This window comes from Haliotis asinina, chromosome 2 (assembly GCF_037392515.1).
Source record: "Haliotis asinina isolate JCU_RB_2024 chromosome 2, JCU_Hal_asi_v2, whole genome shotgun sequence".
Lineage (NCBI taxonomy): Eukaryota > Metazoa > Mollusca > Gastropoda > Lepetellida > Haliotidae > Haliotis > Haliotis asinina.
This window is the reverse complement of record NC_090281.1, coordinates 42940507-42958223: the sequence shown is the minus strand read 5'-3', so window position 1 is coordinate 42958223 and position 17717 is coordinate 42940507. Positions and strand designations below refer to the sequence as shown.

Below are 17717 nucleotides of genomic sequence, written 5' to 3'. Positions count from 1 at the left end.
AAAAATAAAAACTGAAACAGAAATTTGGTAACAACCCCATTCCGACAGGAATACACAAAAACGTGTAACGTGTAGAACATGACGTCTTTCAACAGATCGGGGAACATTTCGCTATGCCTCCGTAGCCTCCACTACGGCAGATTTCTTCCCTGAGCCAGCCAGTGAGGAAATAAGGATGACGTTCGGTCAGACCAGCAACCCTAGCAACAACAGTTCACCACACCAGCAAGGTGGACTACCAGACAACAGGTCAATTGAAAACGTTGGCTGACGCGACCTTCTACTGGGGTTTGTTAGACTCAGTAAAACGAATAACGCAGTGTAACGAATAATACTGAGCCTACTGGCAAAGAGGGATTAGTTGGATCGGCGCAGGGAACGCGTTTACACGAAGCAGGCAGTGCACAGCATTGAGCAAATCCATTTGGTTTGTGAAAGGGAGAGCAGGTGTAGGCTAGTGCACTTGCAGTACATGACGATGAAATTGATTCCGCGTAGCTGCACGCGCCCTGCTCATAAGACTCTCATGTGGTCGAGGTAGCAAGTGGACAGCCTGGGTCCCTTTCGGCCACAATGGCAAGCGCCAGTAGGCGGCACTCATACCTGCTAATGTAACAAGGTAATAAATACTATATTTTCATGTTGGCATTGTTGTTGGTGTTTTGTTTTACTTACAAAATGTTAATTTCAAAATGTTAGGAACCTCTGGGGCACCCATGCGGAGCCTCGCCACCTGTGTAAGGGTAGGTCACAGTTCATACCTTATATAGACTGCATTGATTGGCTAAAAGTTGATGATTAACTTCTCATTGGCTGTAAGGTTATGTCCATGCTTTTCATGCAAGGCAAGAGGTTCAATTCTCAATTGTCAGGTCGCTGCTCAACTTGTCCTTGTGTGCCAATGAGTTTACTTAGACTGGATTGCGCGTAGACAAACGAAGTCTCATCGGTCTTCTTGCTTGCAGAGGATTCCTGGCTTTACCACTGGCCATGTGCTTCCTTCCTTTCAAGTAGACTAGCAGCCGTGATGTTTATGTTCAAGTTAGTATTTGCACAGGACATTCTTGAATAATTCATCTCGATTGCTTCCAATCATATTTTGTTTCTAAAATTCTGTCTTCTTGAAATTTCATTTTCGAACTGTCGTGTTTTAAAGGTCACATGCAACGTAAAACACAATTTTGCAGATTCCGATACCTTTCTGTATGCTCTTAGCGAAACAAATCATCAAAAATGCCAAATTAAACCTATAAATTTGAAAAAAGCGCGATGAAAAAAAGCCCGCGAAATCGGAGGTCAAACGAGGTTTCAACAGCTGTGCTGCGCAGTGATTAGGTTCGCGGAGCTGGAAACAGTGTGCATGCCCGGAGTATGAGGTCGTGAGCAGTAGTCTAGTCTGGGTTGTGTACACAAACATGTAAATAATCTACTCGTTACATGAAAAAAACCCAAAAACTTGTTGATTGTGGTATGCAGCCTCTGTCACAGAGAAAGCTCACTGTCTGGTTTATTGACACCTATATGCAGGCCTGCTTGTCCGCTAAAGACAATATGCAATACACAGGTTCAATCATTGACACATGCAATTTGAACAGTACGCCATAAACAAAATAAACTGATTTATGAATAGTGCACCCGAGTCCTGTCTCTGCCATATTATGTAATTAGGCAGGTGTGATACTTGTACACATGACATGTTTTATGTCTGTGGGTTCGCAAACAAATTACATCCATTTTTCTCGGATGACTGGACCTGATGGAAACTGGTGCAAACGCTTGTCAGTTTCAAGTCCTGCTTTGTACTTAGACGAATAACAGTTTCAAGCCACGTAGTAGTTCACCATCTCTATTGATATGATTTTTGATTGGATCGAACGCAAATTCAGAGAACATGCATTTACTTAACCTAGCGTCTCTATATACATTCTTTATGGATAACAACTTCTAGTGTATATGATTTTGTTTGACAACGCTATATGAATCCATTACTGAAACGACGCACCAAGTACAATAAAAGAAGATGTTATCCATAAAGAATCTTACTTTCTTGTGACTCTCCATACTTCTAAAATGCCCATCAAACTGAACGTCTTTCTGTACACACGAGCCTTCAGCGTATCAGCAAATGAACCAGCTAATCGGAAGCCGTCGTTAGACTTGGGTGCACACCCACCCGCCCGGTCTCCCGAGGGCTTCTTTTCGAGGGAAGTGTGTCCAAGTACAAATATTGCACTTTTGAATCGCGATTGTACGCTTATAATTTTGTTTATTTGTATTTTTACGAGCAGCAATGTATATTATATGTCAGGAATAAGTGATAATTGTGTTTTAATTACGTTTGATTTTATGGTTGCATATGGCCTTAAAAACAGTTCAGGAAACTGAAGCACACACACTGCAATGATGAAATATCTCAATGTGCTTACTGTCTTCCCTGTTGACCATATCCAGATACATGTATTGTGTGTAGCACGTGATTTGATCGTGCATTCCAGTATGCTTGGATATGATCGCAGAATTGGATCAATATATTAAAAATGACCCAGGATTCAAGAGATGCTCAATTAATGCTCATTGGTATAACTAATAACTACGTTCTGCATTGGAATATGGAAGCAACAAAAACGTTCGATCCTCACACTGAAGACCTGGGTTCGATTCCCAACATGGGCACAATGTGTGAAGATTATTCTAGAGTGCCCCGCCGTCATATTGCTGGAATATTGCTAAAAGCGGTGGTGTAATACTAAACTCACTGACACAGAAACACATGCAAAAGCAATACGAGAGCATATTTTATATACTAAAATGTGGAGCTGAGAGAAGGCTGAAGGGATATTTCAGTCTACAATCCTGACGTTGAGTCCTTGCGGCTAGAACGTATGGAGCTAAAAAAATCCACCGTAATTCTGTTTGTCGGTGGTTTGTTCAGAGTCTGGATCCTTTCGGTGTGATTATGTCAAACTCTTGATCATTTTTGCTGCGATGTTCATGCGACAGGTTTGTCACGTTTGTGTGTGATATAAGTATATAGTTCTGATAATCGGACTCTGAAACATCTTTTGGTTTTTCCAACATACGAGGGTTGGCTGAAAAGTTCTAAGCCTCACTGTGAAAAAAAGTTACGAAGTCCACGTTTGTATTTTATTTTTCTACATAGTCCCCTTCCAAGTTCACACACTTTTGCCAGCGATGCTGCAAGGCCCGAATCCCGGTCAGGAAGAAATCTGTTCTGAGCTTTGGCATCCATCTTGCAGAAACTTTAATCATTCCTAATTCGTTGGTGATAATATGCTCAACCCTCTCATGAGAGATGCCCACTACACTAGCAATATGTCGAGTAGTCAATCGTCGATCATCCATCAACATATCGAGTACTCGCGTGATGTTTTCTGGAGTGGTTGCTGTTGAAGGCCTTCCTGAGCGTGGGTCATCATCAAGGCTTTGTCTGCCACGCTTAAATTCTGCAGCCCACTTCTTTACTGTGGAAAATGAAGGAACATCATCCCCTAGAGTGGAGACCATGTCAGCATGTATCTGTGTTGGGGACATCCCTTTCTTTTGCAAGTACTGATGACTGTCCTGTATTCAGTTTTGTCCATTTCTGATGATTTCAGAGGGTAGGTTTACCAAAAGAGCTGTAGTTGAGATAAAACTATTAGTACGTTTGTAGTTCTTGTGTCTATGATTCACTAAATGATTGTCCTCATTGGTGGCAAACAACTGTCTCTACCTGGTGGGGAAAACCACTCAGGCTGAGAACTGTTTGCGGCAGCGTTTGCAAGTAAGAAGGTAAACTACATTACGGGATTGGAAAGTGTAGCTTCTTTCGTTGAAGACCTTTGTAGTGACCGAACTTATGAGCTTGTTGTCGCTATCTGTGAGGGGCTTGTAGATTTGGCTGATTTGTGGTAGTTGTCTTGGATAAGTCAGAGTATCTCTAACTGGGTGATCTTTTAGGGGTTTATTTTAGCAATGGGCGGCAATATGTGGTGTTGGGGAAGTGTCCTGAAAAATGTCTGAGCCACTTGTACGTGCCAACGATTTTGACAATGGCATTGAGCTCCATGTTCATGGATTGTTGTCGCTAACTAGGGCCAGTCTATCCTTGTTTCGTGGTTCTTTATTAGGGGAGGGTAGTACAGCGCTTCTTTCCTCCAAATCAGACCTATTTTTATTTTGTTGTATGCGTTTCCTGGGGTAGCCTCACTTGCAGTAGTACTGAATGCGATTGAGGCTGTGTTTTTCATATTCCATGGGTGTTGAACAGATGCGTTTCAATTGTAGAAAGTGGCTGAAAGGACCTCAACAAGTAAGAGTGTGTAACGGTGGGGATACAATAAAGCGTGAACTCCAGTTTGTGGAGATCTTTATTGTGTGAGACCCATGGAGCTGCATCACACAGCGTTTTTGTCACTGGCGCCTCGTTAGGACATCCCTCCAGGGACACCCAATAAACCACACTGTGAGCTGTGCCCAGATCTGGTAACCTTTATCCAACAGCTGATCTAGAGTCGATGACAAGCACCGAGTTGAAAACGTGTGTTGATAGTGTGAGGTCGGGTTTACGTTGCTCTCTGGAATATCCCAGACATACGGCAGCAGTCTGTAAATGATCCAATCTGTTCCAGAAATTCCACTGATCAACAATATGAACATCGATCTACACAACTGGGATACAATGACGTGTCAACAAGGTCTGTGAGTGTGACCACCTGATCCCGTTCGCCGCAAGTATTGATGTAACAGTCGAGTTGTCATTATGTAACACTATACATTTGTGAATGAATTATAAATTTTAATATTGAACAAATGCATAAAACACAAGACATACAAGTATAAAACAGTTTCATCAGAAATTAACCATTTACTCACAGCAGTCATCTAGTTCTGTGTAACAACATCCCTGGCGCATGTTCTCATCAATCACAGAGAAACGACTGACATCAGTCAGCTCATACCAAGCAAACAAAGGTTGAAGACATCAGTCAGCTCATACCAAGCAAACAAAGGTTGAAGACATCAGTCAGCTCATACCAAGCAAACAAAGGTTGAAGACATCAGTCAGCTCATACCAAGCAAACAAAGGTTGAAGACATCAGTCAGCTCATACCAAGCAAACAAAGGTTGAAGACATCAGTCACTCTAAGAATCTAAGAAATGATATTTGATTGCATTCAATATCTCCCCATACAAGCTAAGAAATGATACTTGACTCCATTCAACATCTCACTATTCACATAAGAAACGTTAACTGATTCCATTGAACATCTCATCATACAAGCTAAGGAAGTATAAGTGATTGCATTCAACGTCTTGTCATACAAGATAAAAAAGAATAAGTGATTGCATTCAACATCTCACCATATGAACTAAGGAAGGATAATTGATTGCGTTAAACATCTCACCATACAAGCTAAGGAAGGATAATTGATTGCATTAAACATCCTACCAAACAAAGGAAGATATAACTGGTTCCATCAATGTTAACTGTGGAACCTCCATTCAACAATCACCACACCATTCAACAAGTACTACTGATTCAAAATAGCAACCCACCACACCAATTCAGCAAGATATATTCGTTCAACTCTTCAAACATGGATAGACAATTGTCTTCTTTCTCACCATAATCATAAGCATTTTACAGATTCATTCAACAATTCACAAATCAACTTGAACATAGACATCTGTTTCAGTTACTAAAGCAACATTTACTGATCCCATTCAACAGTTCAACATAACATGGAAACAGAGAATACTATTCAAGATGTTTTACAAACTTGTGGTGCTGATGGATACGGTGATAATGAGAACAGTATTCAGTACTAATTCCACAATGAAAAAATAAACAAGTTGAAATCCATAAATCTTAAAAAGCTACCGAAGACATTCAACAACTCACCAGTTACATGTTCATATATATATTCTATTCGACAACTCACCTTGATAGCAAGCAGGAAATACCATTTCCATAGCAATCAAACAGAATTCATCTCAGCATGTTAACGTTATCAAGTTATACTTCCACATTCTACTCTTAAACTCACCATAAATAAACAGATGTGAAATTCCAGTCCTTATTCACCAAGTAGAAGGATGTACACATTCAATGAAAATTCTCATAAGACATTTTGAACAATGACTGCCTACCACATTCAACAACTGCTATGAGAAGTGATTGGATTTACTGATACCATGTAACAACACTAAACCAAGGATGGAGAGAAACTTAAAACAAATATGACACCGTGAAGAGACATAAGAAGTGACTGTCTAGAGGACAAAGTCAATGACTTTCACAATGAAAGGGATATTTTGATTATGCTGAGTGGTGAACACACCCTGTGTTGTCTCCAAATGATTACATATCACACAGATTGATCCTATTACTATTTACATTTGGCCAGAACATTACCAAAAGATTAACAATCACATGCTTGCTACAGTGTTGTTGGGGGCAATAGAGAGAGTCTGGTTTTACTCTCATTCTGATTGTTTAAACAATAACTTGAATGCAGACTAGAACTGAAAATTTGTTATGTCTTTTATTGTTTTTAGGTACTGAATACTGAGAGTATCTTCTAAACATCAAAACATGCTCATCAAGTTCAGTATTCAGGCAACATGGCCCATAGCACACTTGAAAGTATATTTGGGTCACATATCCAGCGCTGTCAATCATATTATGAGTTAACTTACATAAATATAAAACTAGTGAGTGAGTGAGTGAGCAAAGTTTAATGCTGCTTTTAGCAATATTCTAGGAACATCAGGGCAGGGGACATCAGAAATGGGCTTCACTCATTGTACCCATATGGGGAATCAAATCCAGGTCTTTGGTGTGATGCGCGAATGCTTTAACCACTAAGCTACCCCATGAGACAAAGAAGCCAATACAAAATGTATTGTTAAATGATTGCTGGCACAAATTGCTTTTGATGTAATAACATACTGATTCCTTCCACTTGGGTCATCTTTCTGTGAAGTTCTATACCCAGGGGAACATCATGGGCAGAGGTCAACTGTCTTGCAAACATTACAGGAACAAGTCTAGTATGTATTTCAAGAAAAATCTCACTAATCCTACAATTTTCACTTACCATCAAAAGTGTCCAAGAATCAAAAGTTTGACATTCAGGAAACAAGTAGTAGGTTTCTCCTAAACCTTTTTATCATGATACTAAATGGTTGTACTCATGAAGATCTGTGCTAGAATTGGTTGTTTGTGGTAAGAGGCGACTAAAGGGATCAGGTCCCAGGTCGCTGACTTGGTTGACATGTGTCATTATATCCCAATGTGTAGACTGATGCTCAAGTTGTTGACCACTGGATTGCCTGGTCCAGACTCGACTGTTTACAGAGCGCTACAATTAAGCTAGAATATAGCTGAGTGCTGTGCAAAATAACAAACCAAGTTGAGAAGGCTGTATGTAATCATATGTTTGTTGTTAAACACTGCAGTCTTTACAAATTGTCTATTTTGCAAACTTTCTGTAAGTCACTGAGTCTAGACTAGACAATCCAGTGATTGATATCATCTAAGGAATCTACACTGATCTGTGGAATAGGGATATGATGCGATGGATCAACAAAATCAGACAGCCTGATCCCATGACCCCCTTTAGTCACCTGACATGACAAACACAGCTTGCTGAAAACCAGTTCTCACATAAATCTTTAAGCAAGTAAGTGTGATGACCATAAACCTATTCTTAAGTTGCATCATATAGGACCCCAAAACAAGTAACTAAAATACAATGTCATAAGTGGTAATACAGGAGAAGGAATATTCTGAAGGTATAAAATGACTGGTCCAATATTTGATTACCTCAACACAGATAATCTTGTAAAAATATCATGCTAATATTATGCATGTGTCAGTATAACATAAGTCTTTGGTCAAAGTTTCCACCTTTCAATACAGCTTGTTGTCAGCTCAACTCCACTTCTCAACCTTCCACTTAATTCACTGGAAGCTAAACTCTCCTTGTCAACTAATCTTTTTGCTTGCACAAAAGATCATCAACTCCATCTGTCAACTTCTTTATTACAGCTTTCGAGCACTCAGCTAAATTGTAATTTTTTCATGTGACAGTTCTGTGTTGTCTGAATCAAAGAAAGTATATTTTGACACATTGTGCAACAAGCAAAACCTATGAACATTCTTCACAATCAAAAGAGTATGTGAATGAATTTAGATTTATGCTTCTTTTTTTTTTCAATATTCCAGCAATATCACGACAAAGGACACAAAAAATGAGTCTCACACATTGTACCCATGTGAGGAATCGAACATGGGTTTTGGGCGTGACAAGCAAACACTTTAACCACTAGGCTAACATACCGCTCCTAGAGCCTAGGATCTGTACTTAAATATCACACCCCCAGTGTAACATGATGTATTCACAGCTGATACCAGTATGCCCTTCCAAATCGATATTGGAAATAATCATTAAAAAGTCTTAAAGGTATTCTTACTGAATATTCAACGTATATATCATAGAATAAAAAAATAACATTAATTTAAATAACAGTTATCAATATCTTTGTAATCTAAATGCACGCAAACATTGAGATAACGTACGTAGAAGTCATGTTTCTAGTATGTTCATGTAAAATACAACCTTTTAAGAAGTATACACAAATTGTTAAGATATTAATATAATTACTCAGAGAAAATATTTGCAATAAAATGTAGATTTTGACAAGTATGGAAGTACTAATTTGGGTGAACTGTATATTTTATCTCCATGTGCAACCATTTGAAGAAAGTCCCTGTTTCATAACGGGGATATCAATATCTCATGTAACATGATAATTCCATGTATTAAATACAAAGGGCCACATTGTAACATCACATCAGTAAATGCATTCTACTTAAGCATTGCATCACAACATACACTGTCTCCCTCGTAACGACATTGACCACATCAATCAACCTGTGTTTACCCAGCTGACAGGTGATTGACAGGTGCCACAACTGACATGTACATCATAGCAGGGGAAATTAACATATCCACATATAAGACAATTTGTTTTATAAAGAAAAAAATTATCGGAAAAATGACTATGTATCTAATTTGATTTTGGCTAACTTTTGACACACCTTTTTCAATAAAATACCTTAAATTGACAAATATATTTCAAGAGTACAAAAGGTATGAGTGAAATATGAATATGTTTAAAACTGTCATGATGTGAAAATGGCCATCTATGTCCAGACACGATCACTGATGTAAGACATTAAGCAACATTTCATGAAGATGACTCTGATATTTTTGGTCCAGAGAGATCAACTGCTCTCCAACACAACATCTAACATACAGAATGTAGAATACCTTTACATATTCAATAAAAAATATTGTTTCAATATAGTAAGATTTTGGGAAAGAAAGAAATTGCATTAATATATTCTATAAACATTGAAAGTACTGGCACAACACAGTACCGTTACACTCGTCACTGAGTGATCACTGATATGGAACACCATGAGAGAAAGAAATACTTCTCTAGATCTTCCAGTAAGCACGAGTCTAGAGAATGTGTGCAGAAAACCCCAAATACTGCATCCAGAGAGAGCACAAAAATATCAAGGGTGTAACTTTAGTCAGAGACCATATATATGATCTCTGCTACAGCGCATCAGGCGTAGTTATCTCTGTTTTTGCATCAATCAGTTACGATCACTGTCCATACAATCAATAATTTAGGAAAGGCTCTGCAAGTCATCTGAGCATACTCTACATGACTCCATTTGTATACTCCTTAAAGGTCCCTCATATTACCCGCAAATACTGAAAAATTTACTGACATGAGTCCCTAAATTATGGACTTTCATAAGTCATTGTAAAACCATGCATCTTTTAGTTTAGATATGGAACACAGACAGAAAAGGAACTTAAAACTGGAGTTATGTATTTGCTTCTGTATCAGACTTTATTTAGTAACTGATAAAAAAGACCTTGAGAACAATATTTGTAGTTACATCTTGCTTATATTTAAGAAACATATTTCATTTTCACAAAAACACTTTCCCAGACAACACTTGTTTTTTTATACAGCCTGAGATCTATATGAATAAAAACATCTTAATATAAAATCTAGAAAAACAATTTTGTTTTGGATGATAACAAATTGAAAATATCTTTACTGAATGTAACAAGTGTTCTCAATGTGCTGTGTTTCATAACACAGCTTAATATATATTCTGATCAAACAAATGGAAGAAAGAATATTTTATAGTTAAAAGCTATAGTTGCACTTGCATTAAGTCGCAATAAAACACATATACATAGTTTAATAATTTGAAAAACAAAATCACATGAAAATATTGCTATACATATGAAAATACTGTGTTGCGCTTGTAATTATGATAAACGATACTAAATACATTCAAAGGTAATAATGATATCACAAGCAAAACCCAACTATATTTCCATTCATATGCATAATTAATAATCATTCACAGCATTGTAATTATAAATAACCTCAAGCTAACAATCACATGGAGACGTATATTTACACAAAAAGCAGATTTATGGATCCATGCCCACCGTCGGCTAAGTGATAACATTCTTCCACTTGCTCTCTCATACTCAAAATAGTCACATAGCGAATATATTTATATATCATGTAAGTTAAAACCCATCGATGACAAGGAAGCTCTGAGATAGGACAAATTGCAGATAGAAAATATCATTTGTACATAAAAGATGTATCATCAAAATGATGACCCTTAGAAATGGACAATAAAATTGTAAGTATTACCAAACCCTAAATAAAAACATGGTGTGAACACTCAGCGTCATTGGGACTTTCTGGCGGTCATCTTCCTCTGTCGACTCCTGAAAGAGACAGGTCAGCTGATGAAGAGGGTCATCCAACATATCTCACTGTACAAATAGATGAGGACAACTCAAAATCCAACTCTAGCCTTACTATCCAATCCCTGACTTCGTTGAAACTTTCATTGTAATCCAGTTGCTTAGATCGATGCTCATGATGTTGATCACGGGATTGTCTGGTCCAGACTTGATTATTTACAAGTCATATAGTTGGTATATTGCTCAGTGCAGCATTAAACAACAAGCTAACCATCCACTTGAAGGGGTGTAGATGGGGGTCGCATTATACGCGGGGTTGCATTATACGCGGGTATACACGGTCACCATCCACTTATCACCCTAGATCTGGGTCTGGTTAACACTGCTCATGGCATGATGTCAACACTTCTGATTCATACAAACTTCTAGCTGACAGAAAACCTCATCACAGACTGTTACCTACCTTGCCTCTGTCCTTGACGAAGTGTACTCAAACCACATCACATGGGGAATAAGTGTAGAATCTCTTAACATTAACAGCTCGCCTAAAGGGCTGAAACAGAACAGTGAGAACTGCAATCCAGTAGCCTCCTGCATCTGACATCATGACATCACTACTGATAGTGTGCTTCATAGGACTGTTGCAGAAACTGCTGATGGTCACTGAAACATTAACTACTTCAGACTTGGTGTATCTGTCATAACTGGTAAATAACAACATCCAGAGGTTAGAACTCAGAGTGGTATGTTGGGTTACCACACAGCCATGATGCAAGTAACCGGATACAGACGAAACAACTGGGTTTTATGATTCTAACTAGTTATAACAGTGCTGCCAATGAGAGAATACTCTGGTGTGACTTACAAAACTTTGAGGGGAGATAACTGCCAATATACACAGAAGATGTTATAAAGGGAGATAACTGAGAAATAGTGTCGAGAGAAAAGATGTATAGTGGAAGGGGTGCCAGTGTAGGGTGAGGTTGAATCAAAAATGAGAAAGGTGTATGGTGATGTTGACGGTGAAATGATGGGGGTGCACTGTGGGGCTGACCATGAAATGATAGGGGGTGCAGGGTCGTGTTGACTGTGAAATAATAGGGGGCTCAGGGTGTAGTGGTGGTGTGATTAACTGAAATAGACAAAGATATGTCACAGTAACCAAACAACCAAGCAACTGACCACTTTTTGTCATAATCGAACACAAATGATTTTGGAACTGCTGTTTTAATGTTTGAAACACTTGACGGCTGAAAACATCATAAAAGGTGCCAGGGTCTGAAAACTTGTTTAAGTCGTTAAAAAGTCACTACACATACTCAAAAGCTATAACTGAAAATTTCATATGCCATAAGTTTATGTTCATGATATAGTAGACCTTAAAATGGAAAGTTTCATCAATTTACATTTGATGTGATTTGCAATTTGCAAGTTTCTAAATGAAACCAAAATATGAAACAACATTAACGTAGCTACGAAAACAACCTGATTAGGAAAGTTATGAATATGAAGCCAACCACTCGTTTTTGATGATTGATACAATCATCAGTTGTGAGATTTCAACCAAGTAGGATGGGGTTGACTGTGAAATGATCAGGGGTGTAGGATGTGGGCATCCTCGATATCTCCAGGGTATACATTCCGATAAATCTCAACTGTACCCTGGATGCATCGATGACTTAATTAATTTATTACCTCCCTTGGCTGGCTTTTTATCCAAACAGGTGTTTAAGCTAGGAAGTTGAGAGTATGAATCACAACTTACTTTTGATTTTAAAATTATCTAATCGATTAAACTTGGCAACACTAATGATGCAGGGGTACTCTGAAAGTGAAAGGAGTTCTTGAGTATTTTGTAAAAGTTTCGGACCCGTCAATCTGTCTGAATGATTTTCCCCAAATCTGAATTGCACTGCGGCCAAGGCAGTGGCAATGAGGTTGGGGTTGACAGTGAAATAATAGGGTGTAGGGTTGACTGTAAAAAATTATTGGGGGTGTAGGTTGGGGTTGATTTTGAAACGACAGGGGATTGTAGGGTGGGGTTGAGTGCGAAATGATCTGTGATGTAAAGTGGGGTTGACTTTGAAATGATAGGGGGTGTGGTCTGGAGGTGGCTGTGAAATGACTTACCAAGCTGCTATAAGGGGGAACAAAGGAGTCATCACAAACTGCACCACACCGAAATATAGTGTTCCCAGAATGATCCCTGCCACAGCTCCCCAAAACACTTGTCCCAATGAATGATACCCCAGGTAAACTCTGAAAGTCAAACAGAAGAAAGCAGTGATACTAGTCATAACAGTAACACATAACAGTAACACACAACAGTAACACATAACAGTAACACACAACAGTCAACGCAGACATTTAAAACCAAGGAAGACAAATACAGGCAGATATATAAACAGGGAAAACTCTGAAAGTATCCACAGGATGTTATAATATGGTAAACAATTATAACTACGACAAACACACACAGGTATAACTGCAATATATAGTAAACACGGACAGTTGCAATCAGCTGTAATCAAAGACGTCAGAATTGTATATGAAACCCATGCCTGAATAAAAACTGTACCATTTTCAACAGCATTTAAATCAAGTGGGAAAATAAGGACACCACAAAAAGATCGGTATTTGTCAGGTCCCTGAAAGTAAGTATGAACACATGTGACTTTTGTGCCACATTACCAATAGTGCCCCACTGAGTGAGAATTAACTAAATTACACATCTGCCTTCAGTGTCTGTACACACATCATATTGATGTTGAGTTCATGTCAACCACAGCTGTCAGGACCATGTTATCTGATCCAGGGAATCTGTGGACCCAGCAGTCAGCTGGCAGATCACACCTGTTTCACCCCAGGACTATACTCAGCAAGAAAAGTTATGCATCATGAATTTCTTTGGTTTATTAAAATGTGCACTGTATGGAAAACATATTTTATATTCCTTTACTTTCTTGATTGATATAGTTCAGGCAGAGATTATGCCATCATTGTTTATAAATCATCTGCGTATATATCAAACATGTCACAAAAATAGAAAGACATAGACCATAGGCGTGTCCAGAATTGGGAGCACCCACGAACGCCCATGAACACCCGCGAGTGCTTCACCCCGAACGTCTGTGCCAGTGAGCACCCATGAACAGAATAACATGACTTGGTCACAAATGGTTGATTGTTTAATGTTTTAATCACCCAAGCGCTCGCAGTCCTGAACACACCTCAGGTATGTCTTTCCTCTGCCCAAAACATTATGACAAATTCGACTGTCCGGCAGTTGGACTAAACGTAACAGGAAATCAGAAACACAGTGTAAATATAACCACAGTACATCACTGAGACTAACTAAGAATTCCACTTCCGTTCACTCACCTGCTGTATGAGACTAAAGCTGCTACCACAAATCCACCAAAACTGGTTGCATATTTCCATAGATCATCTAACCAAGTATAATTTTTATACACTCTGCAAAAAAAATCAAATGCATCACAATAATACATCAATGCCAAAATTAGTAAGGTAATAATGAACATAGGATTGATGGTCTAACAAGGCACATGTATCTCAGTTGCAGCATAGCTTAAAGTATCTTTACACAGTGATCTTAAAAATGACAATAAAACAAGTTGTACAAAACAATTGCTTCTTCACAATCAATACCTTCATTATCCTTGAGTGAGTGAGTGAGTGAGTGGGGGAGAGAGCACATTTTGTAGAAGTACATTAATCAATGCTCCATTTATAATATTCAAAGTAACTTCAAGGGCTCAGAATTTATAATATGGCCAAGGGGTGAGTGAGTTGAGACATAAGTATGAGACATTACAACAAACAAACTAATTATTCTAGAAACATAAATAATCAGAGTTTGTTGTGGTATTTAGTAAGTTTGCTTTGTGTAGAAAGAGTTGGTGAGTTAGGATGATGATAATGAGACATCAGAGCTACATCTTCCTCCTGAGGAAATTTATACAGTCACTAGAAATTCAGAGCAGCGAGTGACTTTGGTTTAATGTCGCTTTTAGCAATACTTAAAAAATATCACATTGGGTAACAGTAGAAATGGGCTTCACATATTTACTCAGGTGGGGAATCGAAACCAGGTCTTCAGCCTGATTAGCAAATGCTTTTACCACAAGGCTACCCCATCACCCCTCCGTGGTAGTACTCAGAAACACAGAACTTTTTTAACCACAAGACTTCCCCATCATCCCTCCATGGTAGTACTCAGAAACACAGAACTGTTTTAACCACAAACCTACCTCATCACACCCCCCCCCCCCCCTCCCCCCCCCCATGGTAGTACTCAGAAACACAGAACTGTTTTAACCAAAAGACTTCCCAGAACTATTTTAACCACAAGACTTCCCCATCACCCCTCCATGGCAGTACTCAGAAACACAGAACTGTTTTAACCACAAGGCTTTCCCATCACCCCTCCACGGTAGTACTCAGAAACACAGAACTGTTTTAACCACAAGGCTACCCCATCACCCCTCCATGGTAGTACTCAGAAACACAGAACTGTTTTAACCACAAGACTTCCCCATCACCCTCCATGGTAGTACTCAGAAACACAGAACTCTTTTAACCACAAGGCTTCCCCATCACCCTCCATGGTAGCACTCAGAAACACAAAACTGTTCTAACCACAAGACTTCCCCATCACCCTCCATGGTAGTACTCAGAAACACAGAACTGTTTTAACCACAAGGCTTCCCCATCACCCTCCATGGTAGTACTCAGAAACACAGAACTCTTTTAACCACAAGGCTTCCCCATCACCCTCCATGGTAGCACTCAGAAACACAAAACTGTTCTAACCACAAGACTTCCCCATCACCCTCCATGGTAGTACTCAGAAACACAGAACTCTTTTAACCACAAGGCTTCCCCATCACCCTCCATGGTAGCACTCAGAAACACAAAACTGTTCTAACCACAAGACTTCCCCATCACCACCTCCATGGCAGTACTCAGAAACACAGAACTGTTTTAACCACAAGGCTTCCCCACTGCCCGGTATGACCAAGAAGTGAGAGAATATTTACATAGATTTTTGAATAGCATTTCTGTTATTTTTCAGCACATCAGTTTCCTCTTGGAAGGTGATGCGCATCTAACTTGTAACTGTTAACCACATTAGTTAAACCCTCAAAACCTGGGAACATCATAAGGTTGAACCCACATACATCGACTGGCATTGCCAGGGGAGACAACACTGAAAACTGCATTACAGAGTCACAGACAACATAGGCACTCATCAAGAATCTGATGTGAGTATTTATCCAATTCACAATATAACAATAATACATAGTGTGTAAGTGAGTTGGGTTTTACACCGCTTTCAGCAATATTCCAGCAATATCACGGGATTGGCACACAAGAAATGGACTTAACACAATGTTCCCATGTGGGGAAGAGAACCTGGGCCTTCACTGTGATGACTGAAAGCTTAGCATGGTACGTTACTAGTACAAAGAGATGGAACACTAACTTGTTTTATCTTGTACACATAACTTAATGTTTTCTGCTCACTTTAGTAAGAGCCTAACACATCTGTATTTCTGATGACACGATTCATAGTAAATATGAATGAATTCTCACCTGATAAATAGGAAAAATGTAAGATACATAGAAAAGAACCACATGAACTGTGAATGGCTTGATGGCATTCCATACTCATTGAACACATTTTTTCTATCTGAAAAAATAAAAAAAAGTATGATGTTAATCATAAGATAACTTTACTAATAATTGAATGTAATTGAAAGTTTAACCCTACGCTTTAAGATCTGGAAATGATTTCATCTGGATCAGGCAGAACTATGCTTTGAAGGTTTGAATGTAAAGGTCCACCTTGTAGGGGCATGAAAACACACAACCGGCTATATCTGAGCTTTATACCATTCCACAAAAATGGAATATAATTGGTTGAGTCCTTATAACACTCACCTCTGATTGGTCTGTATTCTCTTATGATGTGTTTAAGTACCAAGTTGATTGCCTCATTCACCAGCATACCCAGGAAGAAGGAAATCTTAAACAAAGAAGAAAATCGTCAGCATAAAAATACAGATTGCGCTCAGTGCATATCAAAATAAATGTTCTGTTTGATGCTTTGTATCTCCTTCATGTAACCAAGTTGGTACTCATGAAAACATATACAATGATATATATAATATATATTCCTTAATGACCAATTTCCTTGTTGGTTAAAGGTTTGACATACTGTACTTACTGTGTGCAGATCTCTTCTGAAGATGATGAGTGTGACAAATGCTACAAGAATGAATATGGGTAGAAGACTCAGCCAGGCTAAGCCATATCCAATAATGTCACCTGCAGAACAAGCATCACATTGATTCATTCTCCCAGTTTTACACATCAGATACATTAAAGTTTGCATGATTGATTCATGATAAGTTGTAATTGTACCGATTAACATATACGTATTATTTTAGAAGCTATCTCTTCAGTAAAAAGCATCTTTGTACTTTTGTACTTTGTACATCCACTTGCTATCCAAAATAATACCTTTACAAGTAGCACCACATTTGAACAGATTCTGCTTACATGTACCTGCTTATCCTTAGTGCGTGGCGAGCAGAATTATTCTAACGAAAATAGGTGACACGTCATTTGATTGCCTCATAACATTTTCGAGAGCATACGATGCACATTGTCCAGAGCATGCATGTGGCTTTATTTATGATCTATGTAATAAATATTTTAAAAGAAGTGTTTAAAGTCACCTACCCTTGACAAATTCCACGTGAGTTAAACTGATCGCTTTCCACTGGAGGGGCGTGTCCGCTTCTTGTCCCGGGATAGTGTTCGATTCACTGCTTGCACTCGCCATAGTTGATCTGGGACTGCGCA

At 38.7% G+C, this 17717-nt stretch overlaps 1 protein-coding gene across 1 annotated transcript; it reads right to left on the bottom strand.

Moving 5' to 3' along the window:
* Positions 1 to 4777: 4777 nt before the first annotated feature.
* On the bottom strand, positions 4778 to 17707 carry LOC137273744 (dolichyldiphosphatase 1-like). Its single transcript, XM_067806566.1, has 8 exons — positions 17595 to 17707; positions 17077 to 17177; positions 16791 to 16875; positions 16443 to 16539; positions 14208 to 14300; positions 12957 to 13085; positions 11290 to 11379; positions 4778 to 10847 (listed from the first exon to the last, which is right to left on the bottom strand). The coding sequence occupies exons 1-8, from the start codon at positions 17695 to 17697 to the stop codon at positions 10808 to 10810; spliced, it is 738 nt and encodes a 245-aa protein (XP_067662667.1). The 5' UTR covers positions 17698 to 17707; the 3' UTR covers positions 4778 to 10807.
* Positions 17708 to 17717: the final 10 nt, after the last annotated feature.